Source organism: Rhincodon typus, chromosome 14, assembly GCF_021869965.1.
Source record: "Rhincodon typus isolate 14 chromosome 14, sRhiTyp1.1, whole genome shotgun sequence".
NCBI classification, from domain to species: domain Eukaryota; kingdom Metazoa; phylum Chordata; class Chondrichthyes; order Orectolobiformes; family Rhincodontidae; genus Rhincodon; species Rhincodon typus.
Window position 1 is genome coordinate 64,217,585 of NC_063345.1, and position 22,327 is coordinate 64,239,911.

Sequence of the window (22,327 nt, forward strand, 5' to 3'; positions counted from 1 at the left end):
TGCAGTACAAGGTCAGGTTACTGTACAATGTGAATAATTATTTTTAAATTCACAGATGTAATGTGTCTGTGTTTTTACCTGTTTTTTTTTTAATTGACATAGAGTGTTTTTGTGGTAAAACTGATTTACCCAGGTGCCTCCTTGGCCATCTTAGGTCTCCATGTAACATTAAATTCTGGGTATCTTACTGTCTATCTGTTCAGTTAGTATTTCATATAAACAGGCTAATGACTAATGAAATAACAATCAGACAGGGATCAAGCATATGTCAATGCTAGTCAATACTGGCAAATCATTTCCAACCTGACAACACTTTAAACATCATGACTTGTTAAGATTTGTTAAAACGACCAAATTTAACCTCAACTGTTTTCATTTTGTTTTATTGCATGCACCCAGTATATCAGATCTGTTTTGCACAAATTGAAATTAGGTCATTGCTACGATTAATCAAGATCTCTTGTCGTTATTGTATGAATAGACCATCATGAAGCTATAAACTGACATCAATGGATCTTACACTTAGGTTCTTGTGTAGATTTGTAGCTCGGGTTGTGGATGCTGTGGTTGGTTTGCTCGCCGAGCTGGTTTGTTAGTTCACAGACGTTTCATTACTCTGCTGGGTAACATCATCAGTGCAGCCTCCGATGAAGCGCTGTTGTGTTTTACTGCCTGGCATTTAAATTCTGGGGTGCGTTGGAATTGATTACCTCATTTCCGGTATTTCTTCGCAGTGGTGTATATATAGGGTATAATTCTATGTGTTTATTGATGGGCCTTCTTGGTGGAGAACCAGGCCTCTAGAAATTCCCGTGCTTGTCTCTATTTGGCCTGTCCTAGGATCTTGATGTTGTCCCAATCAAGCTGGTGTTTCTCCTTATCCATGTGAATGGAGACAAGTGAGTATTGGTTGTGTCTTTTTGTAGCTAGTTGGTGTTCATGTATTCTTGTGGCCAGTTTCCTTCCTGTCTGTCCAATGTAATGTTTGTCGCAGTGCTTGCATGGAATCTTGTATATCACCTTTGTTCTAACCATTGTGGGTAAGGGGTCTTTGGTTCGAGTTCGCAGTTAGTGTAGGGTTGAAATAGGTTTGTGTGCCACTCTGATGCCCAATTGTCCTGGGAGTCTTGTGGTCAGTTCAGATATATTCTTGATGTACAGTAATGTGACAAGTGTGTCAGAGCGTACTGTATCTTCCAATTGTTGTTTGTGCGATAGGCATCGTCAGACCTAGCTGTTTGGGTATCTGTTGTCCTTAAGTACTTGGTAGAGGCATTCTTCTTCATTTTGGCATAGTTCTGGGTTGCTGTAGTGTGTTGTCACTTGTTTAAATAGTGTTTTCACGCAACTTCTTTTGTGGGTGTTGGGGTGGTTGCTGTTGAAATTCAGGACTTGATCCGTGTGTGTGGCCTTTCTGCATACCTTCCTCAGAAATTCCCCATCGGCTCTGCGTTCTACCAGGAGGTCCAGGAATGGGAGCTGTTTGTTCTTTTTTTCTTCCCTGGTGAATTTGATGCAGGTGAGAGTGTTGTTTATTAGTTGGCATGTCTCCTCTATTTTAGTCCATTTGATGATGGCAAAAGTGTCGCCCACATATCGGATCCATAGTTTAGGGTGGATCTGCGGAAGGGCTATGCTTTCCAGTTTCTGCATCACTGCTTCTGCCTCCCAAAGGTATGCAAACCGGAAGTACCCCTCAGACCCATAGTATCCCTCCCAGGCACACCAACACACAAGTTAGCCAGGGAATTACAATGAAGACTAAAGCACGTCATCAGCAAGCCACCTCACTCAATTCACTCAGCCCAGGAGTTCCTCAAATCCCTCAAAGACATAGGAATAGACGAGGACGAGACCATGGTGTCCTTTGACATTACTGCCCTATTCACATCAATTGACATACCATTGGCAAGAGAAACATTAGCAACACTACTAAAAGAACAAGACCCGAGTGACACCATCTCCACAGACAACATGCTGAAATTACTGGACCTATGCCTCATGGCCCATTTTACATTTCATAGCCAAATCTATGAAGAAATCAATGGGACACTCACGGGTCACCTACCTCTGGGCTACGCCAAAACGAAGAATAATACCTCTACCAAGTATTTAAGGACAACGGATGCCCAAACAGCTGGGTCCGACGATGCCTATCACACAAACAACAACAGGAAGATACAGTACACCCTGACACACTCGTCACGTTACCATACATCTGAACATATCTGAAGTGACCACAAGACTCCAACGACCATTGGGCATCAGAGTGGCACACAAACCTACGTCAACCCTACACCAACTGCTAACTTGAACTAAAGAACCCTTACCCACTATGGACAGAACCAATGTGATATACACGATTCCAGGCAAGCACTGCGAAAAACATTACGTTGGACAGACAGGAAGGAAACTGGCCACAAGAATACGTTAACACCAAATAGCAACAAAAGGATATAACCAATACTCACTCGTCTCCATTCACACAGATAAGGTGAACCACCAGTTTGATTGAGACAACACCAGGATCCTAGGACGGGCCCAGCAGAGACAAGCACAGGAATTCCTAGAGGCCTGGTTCTCCACCAAGAAGGCCATCAACAAACACATAGAACTAGACCCTATATATACATCACTGCGAAGGACAACCGGAAATGAGGTAATCAACTCCAACAGACCCCAGAGTTTAAATACCAGGTGGGAAAACATAACAGCGCTTCATCGGAGTATGCACTGATGATGTTACCCACAGGGTAATGAAACGTCTGCAAACTAACGAACCAGTTTGGCGAGCCAACCAACCACAGGATCGTACTCTTACCTCATCTGAGAATTGCTGCATTTCAAAGGTCTTTCCCTCCTTCCAGTTTTATGTGGTGTAGCAACTAGAGCTTTAGAAAAATGTATATCTATACCTACAACTTATTTTTTTTACCCTAGAATAATGTTGGTTTTAGGTATTGCAGTTAGAAATTGGGCTTCCAGATTAATACTCCGTTTTTGATTTGCAGCAAACAGAACCGTAAAATCTGAAAAGTCTAAAATCAGTGACATTTCATGTCTGTGTCAGATCCTGTACATCTTTTACAGGTAGGACTCTTGCATGCACTCCACCATTGGCCGTGTTGACCTTTTCCTCACACAAAAGTCAGGTCATGATATTATGCAACCTGCCTCTTGGGCATCTGGCTCAGACACCCGTATGGCCGGAGTGGTGGAAGTGTTTGCTGCTGCCAGGGCTTTGAGACGTTTATACTGGAGGCACCAGAACCTTGCACATCTCCGTGCGGGATGCGCTCTCCAGAATAGGCTGTGGGGAGGAAATCCGCGATTGTATCCGGCTGTCCTATACCTGCTATTTCAGATCTGAAGTCAAAAAACTGAATATTAATCTGGAAGCCCAATTTGGAACTGGAACTGCAGTATCTAAAACCAACATTATTCGGGGGACAAGCAATACGATATACATATAAGTTTTTTTTTAAAGTTCTGAGAGTCTACTTGTTACACTAGATAAAGCCTGAGGGAGGGGAATGCCTTTCAAAAGCAGCAATTCCCAGATGAGGTATGAGCAAGGTCCATTAATTTCAGTTTATAGCTTCATGATACTCTATTTATACAATAATAACAGAGATCTTGATTAATCATAGCAACTACCCAATATCAATTGGTGCAAAACAGATCTAGAATATGTGGGTAGCTTGTGCTGTCTCAATCAATGGGTGGGAGTCAGAAAGCTACTTGATCAGTGTGGAGTCAAGAAAGGGCTGCCCACTCTCTCCTGCTTTGTTTATGTGTTTTATAGAGCCTTTTGCCGTGTCTATCAGGAAGGATTCAAGCTTGATAGAGGTGACTATTCCTGGCAGCGGAGGCCCGCAGATCAAATCCTCCCTGTACATGGATGACGTCACTGTTTTCCGCTCAGATCGCTGTCAATGCGCAGACCCATAGGCATCTGCAACCTGTTCAAACTGACCTCGGGAGCTAAGGTAAATCGAGAGAAGAGTGAGGCCATGCTCTTTGGAAACTGGGTCGATCAATCCTTTATCCCCTTCAACATCAGGACAGATTACCTGAAGGTGCTAGGAACACGGCTTGAAGGGACTGGGGCATGCACCAAAACTTGAGATTCAAGGTGAGTCAGACACTGGTTTTTTGGCAGCACCGCTCCCTCTCCATTGCGGGTAAAATCCTGGTCATCAGGTGTGAGGTACTCTCTTTGTTGTTGTACATGCAATGGTGCAGGGCAGCATGGTGGCTCAGTGGTTAGCACTGCTGCCTCACAGCACCAGGGGCCCGGGTTCGATTTCACCCTCAGTCTGTGTGGAGTTTGCACATTCTCCCTGCGTCTGCGTGGGTTTCCTCTGGGTGCTCCGGTTTCCTCCCACAGTCCAAAGATTTGCAGGCTAGGTGGATTGGCCATGCTAAATTGCCCATAGTGTTCAGGGATGTGTAGATTAGGGGGGGTTATGCAGCAAGGGTCTGGGTGGGATGCTCTGAGCGTCAGTGTGGACTTGTTGGGCCGAAGGGCCTGTTTCCACACTGTAGGGTTTCTAAGTCTAAGACAGTGGTGCAGGTCTGGCCTGTTCCCAGAACCTGCACCACTGCAGTTGCCTAAACCATGTTCCACTTCATCTGGAGGTCTAAGATGAACCGTGTCTGCAGGGACACCATGTAACATAACTCTGGATAAGGGGGGTGGGGGGAAGAACGTACCCAACATCGCCCTCATCCTGATGGCCACCTTTGTGTGCAGCTGCATCAAGCTGTGGATAGACTCTCTATACACAAACACCAAGTGTCACTATGTACTGAGGTTCTACGTCCCTGGTGTTGCGAAGGATGGGACTGGTCTCGTTGTCACAGGAGTTGGACTGTTCTATATCATCTGTCCTTCATGGAGATACTTGCAAAGAAAAGCACCTTTGACCACAAGTCCATCAGGAAGTGGTCAGCACATGGTCTCCTTAAGATCCTACAGGAAAAGAAGAGGGTGGATCCTGTTGCGTGTTTCCTGAGCAGACCATCAAAGTCATTTGGCAGAATGCCTCATCACCAGAATTTTTCAACAAGCACCAAGACACCGCATGGCCTGTGGGGAGATGGGCACTACCTGTGAGATCCTTCTTGTACACCCGGTGGTCTGTGCCAACGCTTGCTGTCCTCAAAGCAGCTGCGGAGTGGGGGGTTGGGGGGCAGAGTTTAGACTGTCACGTATCTCCTTCTGGAATGTGTCTTTGCAAATGAAGTCTAGAGAAACAAGCAGTGGTTTTTGTTGAAGTTCGTTCCAAGCAGCCCCATGACAAAGTATTCTGTGCTCTACGGTCTGTTGCCTGGGGCATGCACCGTGACAAAGATTGATTGCGCCTGGAAGACCATCAATTGAAAGACACTCTTTGGTCTGCCCGAAACTTTCTGGTCTATCAGTTGAAAGAGTTGGCACCGACCGAATGTTGCAAACTGGCACATTGCAAGCTCCAGGACTGTGTATCGAGGGACGCACTAAAGCTTGGGGCAGCTGGCGCCAAGGCGCGGGGGGAATGACCACCATCTGAGGTCTTCCTGCTGAAGTTAATTGGGAGTTTGTTCAGTTGTCAGACTCCTACCATGCCTCAAATGCATGCAAATATAGGTTTGTACAAGTAAGAAATGTCTTTGGTTTGTTTGCTGGATAGAGTCAAACTCCAATGTTTGTTTGTTTCTTCATAAACTACTGTATAGAACTGAACTGATTTAGTGACGATAAAGATATTTTATGAATAAAATGTACTTTTGAAATTAAAAATAAAAGCTGAGGAGATTATGAAGGCATTGGTGTTGATCTTTCATGAATCATTGGACCCAGGGAGAGTCCCAGAGGACTGGAAAAAAGCTAATATAAAACCACTGTTTAAATTGGGAAGGAGGCAGAATACGGGAAATCATAGGTCAGTTAGCCTGATCTTGGTCATTGGTAAGATTTTAGAGTACATTATTAAGGATGAGTTTGTGGAGCACTTGGGAGTGCATGGTAAAATAGCACTCAGAACTTCTCAAGAAGGGTCTCTGGACCCGAAACATTAACTCTGATTTCTCTCTGATTGCTTTTCTAGCAATTTCTGATTTTGATTCTGATTTCCACCATCCACAGTTCTTTCGGTTTATTTTTCAGTGACTTGTAGAGTTCCACAGGGGTCAATGTGGGGACCACAACTGTTCACGTTATACATCAATGATCTGCACAAAGGAACTGAGGTTATTGTTGCTTCTTTTGTAGATGAGACAAAGATAAATGGAGGGACTGGGAGTGTTGAGGGAGGTGAAAGATTGCAGAAGGACTTGGACAGGCTGTCTCTGCCAACCCCAGCAGTTTTCAAGTTTCCGGTGTTCCCACTGACCATAAATATTCCTTATTTTAACCATCAGTCCATGACTTGCCACATTAGCATGTCCACTACTGAGATCCAGTGTTCTTCATTGGTGGTGACTTGCCACACAATGTGCCCACCCCTACTTCCAGCAATACCCTGGGCAGTATTAGGCAGTATCAGCTTACAACTATACATTCATCTCATTGTTCCATCAGTGTCACATCATAATGCAGACCATTCCACATTTGTGTTTACTACCTGTCCCAACGCTCCATTGAATGTACCTAGAGTGGGGAATTTCAAGACGGGGGGGCGGGCATATTTTTAAGGTGGGAGGAAGAAGACTTACAAGGGACATGAGGGGTAACATCTTTTACACAGAGATTGGTTTGTGTGTGGAATGAACTGCAAGAGAAAGTGGTGGATGCAGGTACAGATACACCATTGAGAAGACATTTGAAGAAATTCACAAATAGGAAAGGTTTGGACGCCTATGGACAAAATGCAGGCAGGTAGGACTAGTTGAGTTTGGGAACATGGTCAGTGTGGGCAGGTTGGACTAAAGGGTCTGTTTCCATGCTGTATGACTAAATGATTATGACTCTATCACTGCTGTACCTGTATGCCCCAAACTTGGTGGACTTGATTTGCAGGACTGACTGTGGCCCAATCTCCAGACAGCTACGGCAATGATACCTAGGCAGGAGTAGGTCCAAGCGACTGCCTCAGCACAGCCATATCCCTGTACTGTAAATCAGACGAGGTCCCTATCTCACTGTGGTGTTGCCCCTAAACTGATCACAGTTCCCCCTTGACTCCACTAAGGATTTAATCTTCAGACTGTGTTTTCTCTGTGTAAGCTGCTGGCATGTTTTAGCTGCAACATTGGTAGAGCAAGGTGCCGTACTGTAACATGTCCACTCCCTTGATTGTTTACTGCAACCAAGCTGCCTATCTTTCCGACTGCACTGAAAGCCAACGCAAAGCAGTAATGCTGAGAACCTGTGCATTCTCTTGCAAATACCAATGCCCTAAAAAGCCAATAAAATGCAGGAGATGCTGACAGCCTCAAAGTAAGCACAAAGTGAGTGCTCACCCGGAAAATATACAAAGAGACGTAAGATGTATTGGATGTAAATGAAAGGCATGCGTGTGCATTCCTGCATGAAACAGACCGGTCTGAAGCATGCAAGGCATTAATATTCTTCAGCTCCAAACTGAAGCCTTGAAGGGCTGAAGAGGTGTGACACCAGGCCTGAAAGCAGCCATGAGGATATTGTGAGGCTGGTGGCTTGGCAGTGCCCACTTACATGGAGTAAAGGTGGATAGAGATGGTATTCACGGAGTATTCAGGAAAATGGTAGTGGCGGCAAAACTGGATGTCGGCTCAGAGAAGCAAGCAGAGAGCTGTAGGGCCAGGTAACCATACTAAATTTTCTAACTAGTTTCTCAAGGAAGGACAGCAGAATGGGGAGCGACACAAAGGAGGTTGGGGGGGTGGCGGAGGTGAGATTGGCTCTTGGTGAGATGCAAATGCATGGAAATAAGGCAGTTGCTGCTCATTAGTGAGATTCAGAACTGACCTCTTAAATCAACAGAAATGTGATTGTCTCTTTGTCGCCATATGTCCTCAAATTCCTCACCATTTCCAAAACCATCTGTGGCCTGGGAAAATTCTGATGTGTTAATGACGGTTCTCCATTTCTGCTGTTGAACACACTGGATTAAAAAAAGATTGTACCTTGTTTCTAGGTCAAATATCACTGATGGAATCTTATTTTCTTTTTCATTCTCGTTCACTGTGTTAAAAATCAAAACCCTCTTTTTGCAGTAATTAGTCTTCAGAACGTGTTTAGAATTTGGACTGATGGAATTCCCATCTACTGTTTATGGCAGTCTGCATAAAATAAATTTGAACTGCCTCAGTCCAGTTCCTCAAGAACACAAATAAGCAGTAGAAATCTGCATTCAATTCAAAACATATTGGCACAATTTTAATAATTTTTCATCCATCAAATCTTTCATAATTAAGATCAGAGGAACCCAACCCTTTGGCATCTCAGAGCAGGTTTTGTTATGAGCCTTGTCCCATTAAGAATCAGGTTGTGAACTGCATACGACCCTCACTGGAGGGAGTGGGAAAGACTATTATTTCTGTTGGTGAGGTGAGCCTTCACTTTTCCAGGTTCAGTGATATAGATGATGAGGGTCTGTATTTGAGTTTTCAAAAGCAAGCAACTGATAAGCCTTCTGTCAAGTTTGCTTAAATCTTCTGAAACATTTTAATCAAACTGCTGAAGTGAAAAGATTAGTAGTATTCATGAGCAGATGGCAATCTCGTCGCAGATTTCACTCAAATGAAATGGATTAGATTAAACGGTGGACTGGTAACCTGTCAAGTTCACAGCTAAAGTTATGTTGGTGATTGTGATAAAACTCTGAAATTATACAACACTGCCTTTAAAAATAATTTGTGTTAGATACTACTTCTTCATGTCAATGCAAAAACTGTACTAAAATGGTCCATCTTCCTCACATTGTCAACAGTTGATCTTTCATAGCTCATGTCATTAAGAAATGAAGCATAGCTATTTACATTGTAACATTAAACTCACAGCAAGTCAACACAACCTGTTACCAGAATGAGTCATCAACAAATGCTGCGCTTAATGCAATTACTAGAATCCCTACAGTGTGGAAACAGACCCTTCTGCTCAATGAGGCCACACCAATCCTCAGAGCATCCCACCCAGACCCATCCCCCTATATCCCACCTAATCTACACATCCCTGAACACTATGGGCAATTTAGCATGGCCAATCCACCTAACCTGCACATCTTTGGACTGTGGGAAGAAACTAGAGCACCTGGAGGAAATGCACACAGACATGGGGAGAATATGCAAACTCTACACAGACAGTTGCCCAAGGATGGAATTGAACCTGAGTTCCTAGTGCTGTGAGGCAGCAGTGCTAACCACTGAGCCACTGTGCCACCCCAACTACAGCATAAGAATGTTGCAAGGTTTAAAGAGAATGTGTGTACCTTAAATATAGAGCAGGAATGAAGCAAATTTTCTTTGAGAAAAACAAATTAAGCTTTCAAATATGAAACCAAGATCATGGGGCGAAGATTGAAATTTGCAAGGTACTATGTGTGCACTGCTAAATAATCTCACTGGCAACACACTGAGCTCAATATGCATTTGACTAAACTCTTCAGCCCTCCAGCATGTCACATTTAATGAGGGCGTGTCAACAATTTTCAAAGGTTATGGACAGTGTTACATTGGATGCAGGGTGCCTGAGGTACAGTGCTGCTCTCAATCTTCTTTCTCACAATGAGTGTAAGGCCCTGTCTAAGAATCAGTGGTAGAGAAAAAGACCACAGTTAAGCCTTACCAAAGAGAGGCATTTGTTTTACTAACAAGAGGTAGTTTATTGCATGATAGTAATGAGTACAATGTTACATTAACATAAATACCAGGAGCCATCGATAATACATCTGACCTCATCAGGATATTGTGAAAGACTGGCTAAGTATTCACCCAAAGATTGTATGTCATCATCTGATTGGGCGCAGATAAATTCAATTTCAATATTAACTCTTTCAGAACAGGCGCCTTACAAGTAGGCAGCAGATTTTAAAATACAATTTGTTTTTTAAAGGCATTCTAATCTTTTTTCAGCTAGCACGATATTGAAAACCACTTCACTTATGCATTATTAATATTTAGTCCCTGATGTTGGTGCATTTTAATGATTTTTATGTTATCTTCATGGAAAAATTAAACAAAGAAGATGCAAGGTCATGACATTTAAATTAGTCACGAGGAGCAGCACGAAAGCTGAGATATATGACATGTAATGTAACCACAATAAACAGCCGATGGAGGCAGTAATGTCAGAAAGCCTTCCACAATGAGCAATTAAATGTCAAAATCTAAGGAAACCATTTCTTTTTGTGAATGCACGGCTAAATGCAGCACTCGGTCCTATGAATGTAATCAAAATGGTAACTGCGTAGGATAACAAAATAGTATATCTACAACAATACTCTTTCTGACTCGAGTAGCTATGACCTCCTGTTGACTGAATATGAAAATTAGAAAGCAGTAAACTTGAGAAGAAAGACACCTTAGAAATATATTATATATAAATTTAACGGAGATTTCAAACTTTCCTAAGGGAAATTCTTGGTCTAAAGAGAAACATTTGAATAACTGTAACAGCCTCCACCACTTCCTTTGGCAGCACATTCCATATATGTGCCAAGCTCTGTGTGAAAAAGTTACCCTTCACGTTCCTTTCAAATCTTTCGCCTCTCACCTTAAACCTATGCCCTCTAGTTTTGGACTCCCCTATCCTAGGGAAAAGTCCTTGGCTTTTCACCCTATCTATGCCACTCATGATTTTATAAACGTCTATAAGGTCACCCCTCAGCCTCTGATGCTCCGGGGAAAAAAAAACCTAGCCTATTCAGCTTATCCCTGTAGTTCAAACTTTCCAATCTCGGCAACATCCTTGTAAATCCTTTCTGAACCCTCTCAAGTTTAATAGCTTCCTTCCTATTGCAGGGTGACCAGAAAATTCACTACAGGGCACTGTGTTGGATCAGGCAGTTTGTACTATGGGGTAGGGTTTACAGCTACCATTCTCTTTTAGGGGAGGGATTTACAGGGCCTCCTCTGTCTGGTGTGCTAGCCTAATCAGAAGAAGCTCTTGTCTTAAATAAGATGTAGTTTATTGTATGCTAGCAACTAAATACAACTCACAATGATGTGATCAACATCATCACAGAGGTTATGAGGAGGACCTGAATAACTAGTCTTACTCCTTCAAGCTGTTTTCCCACCAAGACCATATAACATCGAAGTAGATGGTACTTAAGGCAGTACTTAGTACACATCTTTATGCAACATTAAGGAGCAAGAAATGGGCAATGCTGTAATCAGTAACTTGTGAGACATATATACAATTACAGTACTAAAGAGAGTGAATGAGCCTTACTCTCTATAAGGGCAAATTAGAGATGCTGGAGACCAAGATTAGTGGCAGATTGGCATATTAAAGCAGCCTTAAATTGTCTGCATAGACAACTAATCCCCAAAGAAACAAGAGATAACATAGCAGGCTCAGAAATGCTCCAGAACACAAATATCATTTTAAAGCACGGTGGAACTGAGGGCATTCAAACTTTCAAACTAAAGTCAGGTCACAATCCACAAGGCACAAAAAGAAGGAGTCAAGATTGCAACAGACAGAGCAGAACCTCAGAAGACTTCGGAGATAAAGCAGTACAATGTGAAGACTACAGAGAACAAACAGAGCTAGTCAGAAGACTTTGAGCGACAAAAAATAATTCAAGCACTTACCCAAGTCAGTGCAGTGTACTAAACAATCAAAATGCAGCTCTATTCAAGATATTCTTCTTGTTATTGCAGTTTGAAAATACTGAAGACCCATAATAAGGCCAGAAATGGGAGCTCTGGAAGTAGTAGATCCAGAGACACAGGGCTGCATTGGGGTTGCATGCAAAGGAACAAAGGCACCAGGTCAATAAATATTTGTAAACAGTTTTGCTAATTGTTAATAATGTCATTATGAGGCAGTCTGTGGAAGAAAGTACCAAATAAGGGGTTCCACACATACTTTAGTGCAAAGAGAAATCTGGTAAGAGAAAGAAAAAGGTTGAATCAACAGTCTCAGCCACAAGAGGAATTGACTGAATCATGAACAGATCTACACTGTTTAGCAAGGTGCTGCTGATACAGAACCTTCAAAGAATAGTTTGGAAGGAGACTCATGCTGTGGGTCTTAGGGATGAAAATCTGTCCTTTTTTTTCTCAGGCAAAACAGGAGCTCACACTAGGGCAAGTGGGCGACTGTGGTAATTGTGTTGCCGATGTGGAAAGTAGGGAACTTCAAGAAGTACTGCAGACCAGCAGCTCCCACACTGGCACGGAAATACGGACGGAATATTTATGTCAAAGGGAAATAATTTGTAAAAGGGAAGATCAAACAAATCAAGGATGAAGATTAACAAATCCAGTCAATATTCCTAAGTGAATTTAAATGAAAGCTTCTGGACTACTACTGCACAACAGAAAGGTTCAATCAAGAATTTAAACTCAATACAGTGGCAGCTTTTTAATACCAGCTGACAACTTCCGTGGTTAAAATCAGTGAACCCTCCAGCATGAAACTTCATGGTCCAGGGGGCGTAGACCTTCAGCTGCCTAGTGACTTTGCCACTGCACTCAGTCAGTTAGGTTAAGGGATCAGTGAGACTCTCTACTTATTAAAGATCCAGAAGGCTTTCTTGCTAAGTAAAAATGTATGCATTCAGCTAGACCACTTAGAGAGAGTGGATACTCCGCTGCAAGGGGAAAATCAAAGGGAATTTTGCCAAGGTTATTCAGAAGTTTGGGCAACCTTTCTTGGAATGCCACGTTACCCCGCAAGAAGATGTTAAGATCATCTGCCTATGCACTCGGACAAAAGTACCTCACCCATTTCTAGTCAATATTTATTTGAATGGCATGATAACAAATGGACTCACATCAGCAGTGACAGGACCAATAAAATGGTGCTCAGTACTGATAACAGTCCCCAACCCAAAGGAAGAATAAGATTGTATATGGATTTTACTGATCAGTGGACAATAGTTTGGCCAAATTAGCCAGAACAATTTTTGTACTAAATCTGACACAATTAGCATGTTATGGAAGGTAACCCTAGACAATTAAGATTGATGACCACATTCATCATTTTCAATTGTCTACCTTTGGAATTTTGTTCACAGCGGAAATCTTTCAGGGAGCGATGTCAAAAATTCGTGAAGGATGCAAGATACATTTTGTTACATCGATAATATCCTAGGAAATGGTCAGAGCAAAACAGAGCATGACCACAGAACCAGTGAAATTTTCAGGACATTACAAAGGTGCAGGCCTTGCACTAAAGGTTCTCAATGTTTGAATGCGGAATTCAGACTGTTCATCAGAGAAGTAGGTACCAACCAAGTGTTACATTCTGCACTTCATCTTCATGTTAAATGTAAAGCAGAGAGGGCAGTCAAAACTGTAAATTCTCTAATGTCCGAAAATGCAGAGTTGGAATTAACATTACCCAAACATAGATCACCATTATTTGACAATTTGCTGGCAGAACTACATTGAAGATTAATATCAGAAATACATCTGTTGAAGTATAATCTCAGGCCGAACATAATGTCCCAGAACCATGAGAATGTCAAGGTGATAGAAAAACAGCACAGAACAAAGAAATGGAAGTAGTACAGTTTGACACACACTGTGACTTTGACATGAAGTCAGAATGTCCAGATAAGGGGCAGACAAGCAGAAGGAACAGATTAATCTGAGAACATGTATTGTCAGAACACCTGAAGGAACATTTAAGAAACAACAGATAGACATTGATCCTACTCCAATCAAGAAGCAAGACCAGGTGCAGTTAGCACAAGATGTGGGAAAGAGACAAGTCCATGATATTGAATACCAGAACGAATTGTACAGTAGTTTCAGGAATGGTTGATAATTATCATCATGTGGAAATGAAGTGAACTAGGTAAGGATGATCCATCAGAGTTGCAAAGCATCTTGGGCTAAGAGATTTGGACTTTCTGTGGGATTGGGAGTTTGGGGGAGGTATTAAGGTGGAGATGGCAATAATAATAATAATTAAAAACAAATTGGTAGAATTACATGAATAATGTAAAATGGAAACTTGGGAGAGATGTAATGGAATATCCAAATGATGATGTTGGTGATGTAACTGATGTTACTCAGACAAGCGATCAGACCACAGAGAAGCAAGCAATGGCACAGCAGTAAAACTCTACACCAGACAGCTGTATTCAATAACCTGTATATTCATGAGTGTAACTGAAGAGTGTTACAGTACTGAAGACAACGAGAGAGCCTTACTCTAGGATGATATTGACCAAGAATACTGGCAGTCAATAAAAACAGAGCAGAAACAAGAGATGAAACACTCTAAATAAAGCATATGGAAAAAGAAGTATCACATTAAAGCAACAATTGTAATGGCATTATGTTTCTTGTGAAGAATAAATAGACAGTGAAATACCCTTAGATCCATCTCGTGATTCACCCAGTTGAAATGTCTATATTTCATTTTAAAAATGCTATCGATTCATCACTATTACTGTTATAGCAGTGTCGTTTTGCACACATCTCTTGTGCATGGTTTGGATAAGTTTAGTTTACCTGTCAACCACAGTTCAGACCATAGCTTTCACCACTGTGAGAGAGCGTTGTGCCTGAACAGGACATAGGGAATAAAGTGACAAGCAGCTACTGCTGTTAAGCAGATAACAGTGAGTCATCAGCCTACTGCCTGATTTTCTTTTCCATTATAGGCACTAGCTTGTGAAATGCACTTCTGAGTAACTAAATCCTGATTTGCACTGCTGTGCAATATGAATTGTCTCTGAAGAACATCTTAGATATGTTTAAGAAGCAGACAGAAAGGCAGTAATCAGCAATTCGCAAAGATGTGACACAATGATACACTCTCCAAATGCTTCGTCAGTGCCTTGGGTTCAATTGTAATTAAATGTCTCTTTTTTACGGCTACCCTATTTCTTTAATATCTTCTCAAGAAGATAATCATCAGCCATGTTCACGTTCTTCACCTATCCCAAGTAATATAAAATTGTTAAGGGTAAAAAAGCTGTGAGGGTGTTTCTTGGGCAAATGAGAGCTACACCGCTAAAGATGTGTCGCGAGCATATCAACAGAATGAAAGTGCTGTCACCAGTGTGCATGTTCTTAGCTCATGGATTTTACATTTTTACATGTATACAGATAAAACTGGTTGTCCCATCAGTAAGAAAAAAAAAACGGCTTTTTTTTGGCCTTTTTGCTGCATTTACAAGATTGTGAACAGCCTGACAAATTGATTTGCCTTGAGAGGATGGCACAATGGCGGCCATCAGAAAGTTTAACTTGCTGATGTGCCCACCCATTCTACTCTCCTAGCCTGGATTTTCATACAGAAAGTGTTCACAGGTGTAGCTCTGAAACACAGCGGCACCCATGTCAGTGATATGAACATGGCATTTCAAATCTCTAAACTACAGATGACACAATGCTTGCATGTTAAATTGGAAACTCAAGACTCAAGAGATGTTGGCCCAATTGATAAAAATAAAGCAGTTATGTTCCTGCCTGGATCTGTCTAGAGATCTGGAGCTTCCATATGATGCACTGGCAGTTGTTAGATTTTAAAATCAGTAAAGAGCAATCCTCCTGAGCCATTTTTTGGTGTATGAAACATCAATTGACCAACAGACAAACCAAAGACTTCCAAAACATATTTTTTAGTTACAGTCCAGAGATCTGTAGGTTAGGATGACTGGCCATGCTAAATTGCCCATGTGTCCAGGGATGTGCAGGCTGGGTGGATTAGCCATAGAAAATGCAGGGTTAAGGGGTTGGGGTAGGGAATCTGGGTGGGATCCTCTTTGGAGGGCCGATGCAGACTCAATGGGTCGATTGGCCTGCTTCTGAGCTGTAGGGATTCTGTGATTCAGCTCCGTTGTGGCTACAATATTACAGTGTATGTCTTTAGTCAGCTCAAATTCCCATTTTCTATAATTTCAGAGATCTGGTAGCTGCGTTTGATTAGTTAGATTGTCTCTTCAGGTACTCTATACTATTTTGATATAATTAGTATGTCTGCATTCAGCCTGTGGTTGACTGTGATGTCTGAAACACCCAAAATAAGACACAAGTAACACAATGCTGGCCAAATTTCTGTGATGCTACAGACTTGACTTCATGACAGAACCAACTTCATGCCTTCTTGCACAACCACAATGGGTGTAATTAATAGTGTTGTAATTTGGAGGTTAGAAATGATCACTGGTCATAATGAATATTCAGTTCATATTGTAACATTTCACTAGGTGCTGCGGCATTAGTCCATTTCCAAGAGGTGTGCCAACAGTTTCCTCCTCAAACATAGCAGATAGAGGAATGTTGCTTAAGAATGTTGAGTGTTCAATCGCAGATACAACTGATACAGATTTCTAGGCCAAGTTGAAACAAGAAACTACAGTGTTTTTTTTGTAAATACTTAGGGTTCTGTTCATTTACAGTTTCTATAATTTTGGTAAACAAAGCAAGGCTATAAATGGTTGCATTTACAATTTCAAATGGACATTAATTCCAAAGAATGTGCTAGCAATTTGAAAAAATAACTTGCAAACTGAAGGAAATTTTCTATTGTCACCCAAAAAGGCTCTAATTGAATACAGCAGAATAAAATCCCAGACTATGATCATGTTGGTCTTCAGCCTTTCTAGATCCCTTCTCAAACAGGTACCTGACTTGCATTTGGCCATCTTAGAGTGACTCTTCAAGATGATGATCAATATAACGTTTGTTAAATGCTCTTGGTGGAACCATTCAATCAATTTGCTCTTGAAAGCTTTCACATTGAGAGAAATAATCCTGTAACTCATTTCCAAAAGTCTGTTACTTGAGGAATCTCTTGATACCCCAATTCTGCCAGTCCTGTGTTAATCTTTTGTATCACAGGATGCTGGACCTTTCATTGATCCATCTCTTCCTTGAGATGGATTGGAATGGTACAGCGTGGCATTCATGAAAAATGACAGCCTGACTGTAAACCAAAGATGTGTTTGCTCCCCTCCTTTTTGCTTCAATTTCTGTAAAAGATGTCAGCTCTGAGGTGCTAGCAGCTTTGAAATACCTGGCTGCAGGAGTTATTGTTCACTTGCAAGGTTCCAAATTTCCTTGAATTTTGCAATCTGTGGTGAACAAAAACTACCCGTACCTATTAAGCCTACAATTCCACATAGATTTTCTAGGGGCTTTTATGCCAGAACTTGCAGCAGTTAGTAATATATTTCAACACACACCCACGACAGGGCACTTTGAATTTATATGAAAAGGACAAGCAACACTGTCGCCTTTAACATATTCATGAATCATCACCAAGTTATGCATTGTCTGAACCAGGGAATTAATATTTGCATAGTTAGTTCAATGCAAAATCGTGCATGGAAAGCAAAATGAGGAATAAAAGACAGGCCAAAAATAGAATAAAATAAGTAAGTAAGATGTCTTTTTATTTAAATGTTTTTTAAAATATCCAACAAGAATTAAAATCTAAAGGACGAATACTTCACACTTGTACAATTTTTTTATTCACGAGTGATTTTTGGGCAATAATTAAGATTTATCATGCCATTAAAGGGCAGCACAGTGAGTCTGTGGTTAGCACAGCTGCCTCACGTCACCAGGGTTCGATTCCACCCTCACACAACTGTCTGTATAGAGTCCGCACAATCTCCCTGTGTTTACATGGGTTTTATCCGTGTGCTCCGGTTTCCTCCCACAGTCTAAAGACGTGCTGGTTCGGTGGATTGGCTATGATAAGTTATCCACAGCATCCAGGGATCCAGGTGGATAGCCATGGGAAATGCAAGGCTACAGGGATAGGGTAAGGTGGTGAGTCTGGGTAGGACGCTCTTTGAAGGGTTGATGTGGACTTCACAGGCCAAATTTTCTACTTCCACACGGTAGGAATTTTATGACTAAAAGTCAAATTAAATGGGAATTAACAAGCCTTAATTTTTTTGCTGCTTTTCCTTCTATCTTTTCACAACAACTTCATACTGTTTCATACAATCAAACGCCACAACTCTCACTGAGATAGCGTAAGAGCAAAATATCTTGGGGAGCAAGCGGATTCAAATAATAACTTGCTGAATTCCATGTAACTCCACAAATATGCAGTCACCAGAAATTACTGTTCAATTAAATATTTTAACAGTGAAAGCTGTTAGCCTCACCATTACACTTAACGCATTATCTGCACCATTGTCTACACACTATCTTACAATGACGATCAATAACCCACTGATCAGGCCCTCTTCAAACATTATTGATGCATAATTTCCACCAGCGATCACAGACGGTCAGAAGAATGGTAACTGGGCATATTTCTGTCACCCTTCTCGAATCAAGGGATGCTGAGGTCCAGTTGTGGCGTTTATGCTTCTGACTAATGTAACTAATTCAGCACAGAATTGGATCATGTCTGGGGCTTTGCTGTTAAAATAACTAAAAATAGTGTCATGAAGAAATTACCACCTGCAATCATTTGTAGCCAAATGTGCCCACCCCGTGATCGGAATGCACTTAACTTCCCACTGGATGTAAAATTTGTCAGACACTAAAACAAAATAAACTAATTGCAATCTTGAGAAAATGGCATTTTGTTTCTCAGTAGATGAATTACTGCAGGTGCTTTTAGCTCCCAGGCAGCCAAGAAAACCATCACGTGGAAATCGGTAAAATGATACAGATGCTTATAATTAGATCAGAATCAGGCATACTGCAAAAGGGTCATTTTTGTGTACTCGATATGAAGTAATTTCTTTCAGCTAAATATTAGCAAGACCAAAGTCTTTGATCTCCATCAGAAACTCTGTTCCGCAGCTATCAACCCCATATATCTCCTGGGGAACTCTCTGGGGCTGGACCATACTCCGTGCAATTTTAAGCTTCTGGCCACATATCTGCCCCATCATCAGATGTGACGGCTTCAGCTTCTGTGGCATTGACAATCTTTGCCCCATATGTTCATATATAGGTCAAAACTCCTGGCCGTCTTGCACCATTTGTCAGCTTCAGCTCATTCAAAACCTTGACATCCATATCTTAACTTGAATCGAGCCTTGCATGCCATCAACCAGTTCTCACTGATATAAACATTGGATCGAGGTTTAGGTCCCACTCCAGTCTGGTAACATACCAGGTTGAAAATTTATCCTTGTTCTCAAATCTGTCCATGGCCTCTCCTGATCCTATTTTCACAACTTCTCCAGACCTACAAAAATCTCTACAATTTCTATCCAGTTCTGACCTCTTGTATATCCCTGATTTTAGTTACACTGCTCTCAGCTTTCTTTTTATTGACTCATAGGATGTAAGCATGACTCATAGATTGTAGCATTGCCAACATTTATTACATATTCCTCGCTGCCCCTCGAAAAGGTGGTGAAGAGTTGCCTTGTTAAACCACTGCAGTCCATGTCATAGAGTCATAGAGTCATACAGCATGGAAGCAGACCCTTTGATCCAACTCGTTCGCACCAACCAGACATCCCAATCTGACCTAGTCCCATTGCTGGCATTTGGCCTGTATCCCTCAAAACCCTTCTTATTCATATACACATCCAGATGCCTTTTACATGCTGTAATTGTACCCACCTCCTCCTCTTCTTCTAGCAGCTCGTTCCATACATGCAACAGCCTGTGCTGTAGGTAGCACAACACCATTAGGGAGGGAATTCTTGCCAAGGGTCTAGGCTCTGGGTTCCTCCCCTAAGCCACTCCTAATCTCTGTCTCCCTCTCCAACTTTAAGAAGCTACTTGAAACATAGTTTTTTGGCCAAGCTTTTGTTTACCTAACTAAGCATCCCGTTATGTCCCTTGTGCCAAGTTTTGCTTGATAATGTCCCTGTGAATTACGTCAGGATATCATGCAATGGTAACGGTGCTATATAGATGCAAGTCATTGTGCGTAGCTTAGCTCTTTGCAAAGCTACTTACGATTTTGCCTATATTTTCCACAAATGCCATTAAGTCGGTCTTAGAAAGAGTAGGTGGAATGGGATGACAACTCCAGTTGTTTGGAGATGTTGAAAATCCTTGGAATAAAAGGAGGATTAAAGGTGGACTAATAAAGGATTTCATGACAATTAGAGGTTTCAGTAGAGTAGGGGGAGAAAACTATTCCCTCTGTTAAGTATCTCGGTCAGTAACCAGAGACCAGTTTTAAAATCCTTGGCAAAAGATCTAGAGGAGAGATGAAGCAAATATCCCCATTCAGAACTGCCCTGGTCTACACCTCTCCTCCTCAAAAGGTGATGAAAACTGATTCCATAAATAGCTGTACAAGGAAGCTGGGCAATATCGTGTCCAGGAATCAGATGTGGAATGGTATAAAAGTAAAATACGGCGAATGCCGAAAATCTGAAATTAAAATTTAACACGAAAGTGCTGGAGAAACTCAGCAGATCAGGCAGCGTTTGTATGGACAGAAAGAGAATTACTGTTCTTTTTTTTCCCTTCAGAACTGAATGGATTCCCTTTTGTATTGCTCCTGATGAGGTGCCCAGAACTGTCCACCTGGGGCCCATCTAGTCATTCACAATGTTCCATGGCTTTTTGCTTTCAATTTCCTGACCTCTATTTCTAAACTCTTGTAACCTACATACCTTAACAACTACCTTATCTACTAACTCTGTCAGTAAGGAAGGTGGAGCGCAGAACAAAGCTCTATCAATCAATCCCACAATGTGCTGAATGGCCTTCTTCTGTGTTCGAAGTTCCTGCGACTTTTTCTTTCAGTTGGACAATGGGGTTAGTCTTAAAAAAAGTGCTTTTTTTTTGTGACTTAGAAAAATGAGTTCAAGGATTCTGAGTGCTGACACAATGCTCAGCTGCTCTGCTGTTAAAATATGCTACGAAGCCAATCACGCACTGGACTACTCACCACAGTGATGGCATCATTGAGAAGCGATTCGCCAAAAACCAGAATGTGCAGTTGCTCGTTCACGTGAATCTCCTCAAACACTGACAGAACCGCCACTGGATCCACAGCAGCAATCAAGCTTCCAAACAGTAAGTTGTAGAGGAGGGAAATGTCCTTTAGGCCAAAGGATTCAATCTGGCAAATTCCGTACAGGGACAAGCCAATTCCGAAAACGTTCCACATGGTTCCCACAACCGCGTACCAAAGGATCGTCCCAATGTTCTCAAAGAAGGGCCGACTTGGCATGAAGTAGCCTGCATCCAGCACAATTGGTGGCAGCAAGTAGAGGAAAAAGATATCGGTGCTCATAACTGGTGCGGATCTCTCATTCACTCCGTAGATTATTCCTCCCATTATCAGGCCCACAATTATAAGCAGGCAGCTTTCGGGTACGATCGAGGGTAGCTTGATGTAAAGATGAAATCCTGAAAAACAAAGACAATTCAGTTCTCACATGAATTGCAAAACTTACAGTCACATTACCAACAGCACAAATAAGACAGAGAGTGCTGAAGTTTATTAATAGTTTACAACCCGGACGGACACGTGAATAGGAAGGGTTGAGGAGGATGCAAGCCAAATGCTGGCAAATGGGACGAGATTAATTTCGAATATCTGGTCGACGTGGACGAGTTGGACAGAAGGGTCTGTCTCTCTGCTGTACAACCCTGTGACTCTACGGCTCCGTAAGCAAATAAATTTCTCGTCGAGATAGCCACAAAACTGAAGCCAGTTGATGTTTGTATACAACCTCACGTCTGAAACTGATAGGCAAGTAAGAACAAAACCATGGCTGTTCAAGTACATTGGTATCCATTACTCCCACACATTTTGGTTTTCTTGTGAGTTTTAAGTGGGTGCTTTGGAAAGAAGAAACTATTGTGGATGTTGAAAATTGGAGATGCAAAGAGAAAATTCTGGAAACATTCAGCAGAGCAGTCAGCCTCTGTGGAGAGAGATTCAGACATTGTAACGTAGTGGATGGCGTCCTTGCCTCAAAATTGAGTACAGTAATGTCAGCCAAGCCAGTCATCTTGAAGGAGAGACACTCTTGCTTTCTGTCTTACTCAGCCCTCTCACAGGCTTCCTACACAACCTTGACGGCTGTTATAGTTGCTTTCAGCTCTTGATGACTTCAGCAACTATCATTCCAGATTTCGCCTTCTCTCCCTCTCAGACTTCCTCTTTCTCAATTCCTTATGCCTGCACCAGAAAGGCGTAGTTCTCCATTTTAATGACAGGTGCAGACACGTCGGGCATGTGCTTTCAGCATATTCCACTCTTGGAAAAAACAGTTATCGAACATTCAGACTTAATTTGAAGAAGGAACAAAAACAGAAGTTGCTGGAAAAGCTCAAC

General features: G+C 41.8%; 1 protein-coding gene across 1 annotated transcript in view; it reads right to left on the minus strand.

Moving 5' to 3' along the window:
- Positions 1-22,327, minus strand: part of LOC109936810 (sodium/hydrogen exchanger 2-like) — a 145,645-nt gene that overhangs the window by 97,352 nt on the left and 25,966 nt on the right. The window contains exon 2 of the mRNA XM_048605134.1: positions 20,930-21,393. Coding sequence (XP_048461091.1) covers positions 20,930-21,393 — 464 coding nt within the window. The remainder of the gene's footprint in view (positions 1-20,929; positions 21,394-22,327) is intronic.